Source organism: Salmo salar, chromosome ssa06 (genome assembly GCF_905237065.1).
Source record: "Salmo salar chromosome ssa06, Ssal_v3.1, whole genome shotgun sequence".
Classification (NCBI taxonomy): domain Eukaryota; kingdom Metazoa; phylum Chordata; class Actinopteri; order Salmoniformes; family Salmonidae; genus Salmo; species Salmo salar.
Window position 1 is genome coordinate 3,202,536 of NC_059447.1, and position 3,687 is coordinate 3,206,222.

The 3,687-nt window shown below is 42.4% G+C and overlaps 1 protein-coding gene across 1 annotated transcript; it reads right to left on the minus strand.

The window, feature by feature from the left end:
- Positions 1 to 477: 477 nt before the first annotated feature.
- Positions 478 to 3,403, minus strand: LOC123743542 (NLR family CARD domain-containing protein 3-like). Its single transcript, XM_045721299.1, has 3 exons — positions 3,312 to 3,403; positions 2,954 to 3,182; positions 478 to 2,573 (listed from the first exon to the last, which is right to left on the minus strand). Exons 2-3 carry the CDS (start codon positions 3,162 to 3,164, stop codon positions 799 to 801), a joined length of 1,986 nt encoding a protein of 661 aa, XP_045577255.1. The 5' UTR covers positions 3,165 to 3,182; positions 3,312 to 3,403; the 3' UTR covers positions 478 to 798.
- Between the last annotated feature and the right edge of the window lie 284 nt (positions 3,404 to 3,687).

Below are 3,687 nucleotides of genomic sequence, written 5' to 3' on the forward strand. Positions count from 1 at the left end.
CGCCCAGCCCTAGTGTGTGTGTGTTCATTGAGTGATACACATGCACACACACACTGGACATACACACACACTGGATACACACACACTGGACACACACACACACCCACTGGACACACACATACACACACACTAGGCACACACACACACCCACACACACACACACACACTAGACACACACACACACACACTGGACAAACACACCCAGTTCAAAATGCTGGAGCATAGCACCACATCTAAAAGTGTAAGCTTTACTGTCCAAACACATATGGTGTGGACTATGTGTGCCTTGTAAACACATGTGGATCTGGTGAACAGTTATCACATGTTGACCAACTACAGGAATACTGACCTCAGAGTCTCCAGTTTACAGTGGGGATTCCCCAGTCCATCAGAGAGCAGCTTCACTCCTGAATCCTTCAGGTCATTGTCACTCAGGTCCAGCTCTCTCAGGTATGAGGGGTTTGACCTCAGAGCTGAGACCAGAGAAGCACAGCCTTTCTCTGTGACTCTACAGCCTGACAGCCTGACAAAGAGATCATCATGATTTCACAAAACACTGTAAATTCAGTAGTGAAGAAGGACAATGGCAGATGCATTTGGTTTATTCTCTCAAACAACATAAATATTCATCTTCCGTCTCCTAGAAATGTATGGTCATATTGTTATACTAATGAGAAAATCAAAGCATTGATTCAATATGTTTTTCAATATAATATTATATACATATTATAATACATATTTTACTCTAAACTGAATATTTCTTCCTGATGATAAGTAATTAAATGTCATTTCATTTACTTACAGAACTGCTCTGGAGGCTTTGACCACTGGCAGCAACCTCAGAAGACCTTCCTCTGATCTGGAGTATTTCTTCAGGTCAAACACATCCAGCTCCTTTTCTGAAGTCAGCAACACAAAGACCAGAGCTGACCACTGTGCAGGTGACAGGTTGTCTTCTGAGATACTTCCTGAGCTCAGGTAGCTTTGGACCTCCTCTACTAGAAAATGGTCATTCAGTTCATTCAGACAGTGGAACAGATTGATGCTCCTCTCTGGAGAGGGATTCTCCCTGATCTTCTCCTTAATGTACTTGACTGTTTCTTCATGGCTCTGTGAGCTGCTTCTTGTCTTTGTCAATAGACCTCGTAAGTGCTTCTGATTGGACTCCAGTGAGAGGCCCAGAAGGAAGCGGAGGAACAGGTCCAGGTTTCCTGTCTCACTTTGTAAGGCTTTATCCACAGCACTCTTGTAGAAAGTAACTTCAGACTCATCTTTTAATTGCAGTTTGTCAATTAGATTCTCATTGTTGTTGATGAATGAGAGGAACACATATACAGCAGCCAGAAACTCCTGAATGCTCAGATGAACAAAGCAGTATACCTTGTCCTGGTACAGCACACATTCCTCTTTAAAGAGCTGTGTGCACAATCCTGAGTACACTGAGGCTTCAATGACATCAATGCCAGCCTCTTTCAGGTCTTCTTCATAGAAAATCAGATTGCCATTCACAAGCTGTTGAAAAGCCAGTTTTCCCAGTGAGAGAATGCTCTCTTTATTCCAGTGTGGACCTGTCTCTTCTTTCCCAAGATACTTGTCATTCTTCTGTTTGATATGAAACACCACAAGGTGTGTGTACATCTCAGTCAGAGTCTTGGGCATCTCTTCTCTCTTATGTTCCAGCATGTGTTCAAGGACTGTTGCAGAAATCCAACAAAAGACTGGAATGTGGCACATGATGTGGAGGGTCCTTGATGTCTTTATGTGTGAGATGATTCTGCTGGCCAGGTCCTCATCACTGAATCTCTTCCTGAAGTATTCCTCCTTCTGTGGGTCATTGAACCCTCGTACCTCTGTCACCTGGTCAACACACCCTGAAGGGATCTTATTGGCCGCTGCAGGTCGGGTAGTTATCCAGATGAGAGCAGAGGGAAGCAGGTTTCCCTTGATGAGATTTGTCAGCAGAACATCCACTGAGGTTGACTCTGTGACGTCCCAACAGATCTTGTTCTTCTGGAAGTCTAGGGGCAGTCGGCACTCATCCAGACCATCAAAGATGAACAGAACATTGTACTTGTCGTAGTTGGAGATTCTTGATTGTTTGGTTTCCATTGAGAAGTGATTGAGAAGTTCAATGAAAGTGTGTTTGTCCTCTTTCATCAAATTCAGCTCCCGAAAAGGGAATGAAAATACAAATTGGACATCCTGATTTGCTTTTCCTTCAGCCCAGTCCAGAATGAACTTCTGCACAGAGACTGTTTTTCCAATGCCAGCGACTCCCTTTGTAAGCACAGTTCTGATAAGTTTGTGTTGTCCAGTTAAGGGTTTGAAGATGTCGTTACATTTGATTGCAGTCTCTGGTCTTGCTTGTTTCCTGGTTGTTGTCTCAATCTGTCTCAGCTCATGTTCATTATTGACCTCTCCTGTTCCACCCTCTGTGATGTAGAGCTCTGTGTAGATCTTATTGAGAAGTATTGGGTTTCCTTGTTTAGCGATCCCCTCAAATACACATTGAAACTTCTTCTTTAGATTAGATTTGAGTTCACGGTGGTAAATCACAGCAAGATCATCTGAATCTAGAAATAACACAGAGAATATTAATATCATGTCTGTTTTAATGCCTAAAGTATTGTAGGACTGTTATAAAGTTTAAAATTATAATAATTTCTTCTCTTAACTGACTGGATAAATGTGTAAATATTTTTATAATGCATTACAGACTGGTGTGACTGATTATATAATTATTGGTATTATTGATGGTATTATTAATTAATGGTGTCTCTCGTGCTCTCTCTCTCTCAATACAACACATCCCTGCTGCTACTTGATGAGGTCACTGGGTGTTGTGTTAAGGCTGCTACAATATCATTGAGTTACACAGCTACTTTAGCTGTACTTTAGCTACAGCTTTTAAATGTTATAAAACAGCATTCAACATGAGGCAGACAGATCTTACAGTTCTCTAGTGTGTCAGCAAGCTCCTTCTGGTTCATTTTCCTCAGGACGTGCAGTGTGATCTTCAGAGCCCCCTCTCTGGCACTGCTCTCCTGCTTCTCATCTTCAGTGTCCACCACTTCCTTATCCTGCTTCTGACTCTCAAAGCCTTCTGGGAGTTCTGGACTAAGAAACCTCTTGAACATCTTCAGCTCGTTCTTCACAAATGTCATGATATTCTCTTCAAGCGACTGAAATAAATCAAGTAAATAAGTTAAGCAAGAGACAAAATGCTTTCTCAATAACACATTAATGAATAATTGACAGATCAACTTTACTTGAGGTAAACAAAAACAAATGTACATAACAGGACCACATACACTGAATATGGAGGCCAGGTCTGTTTGATGACTCTGGGAAGACTGACCACTGAGAATCTCTGACTCTAATCTCTCCTGATGGTTTCTGTGGACAAAACATGAGATTACATCTCCTCATCCAGGGAGTGCACACACACACACACACACACACACACACACACACACACACACACACACACACACACACACACACACACACACACACACACACACACACACACACACACACACACACACACACACACACACAAATTCTTTGGCCACGACATCTATTTTGCCAAATGGCCTTGTTCACCATACAGAGGCCTGCTGATCCGTACGCCAAAACAGACTTTCTTCCGTCGCGACATCCCTCCAAGGCCCTTTTGCTAGCTTG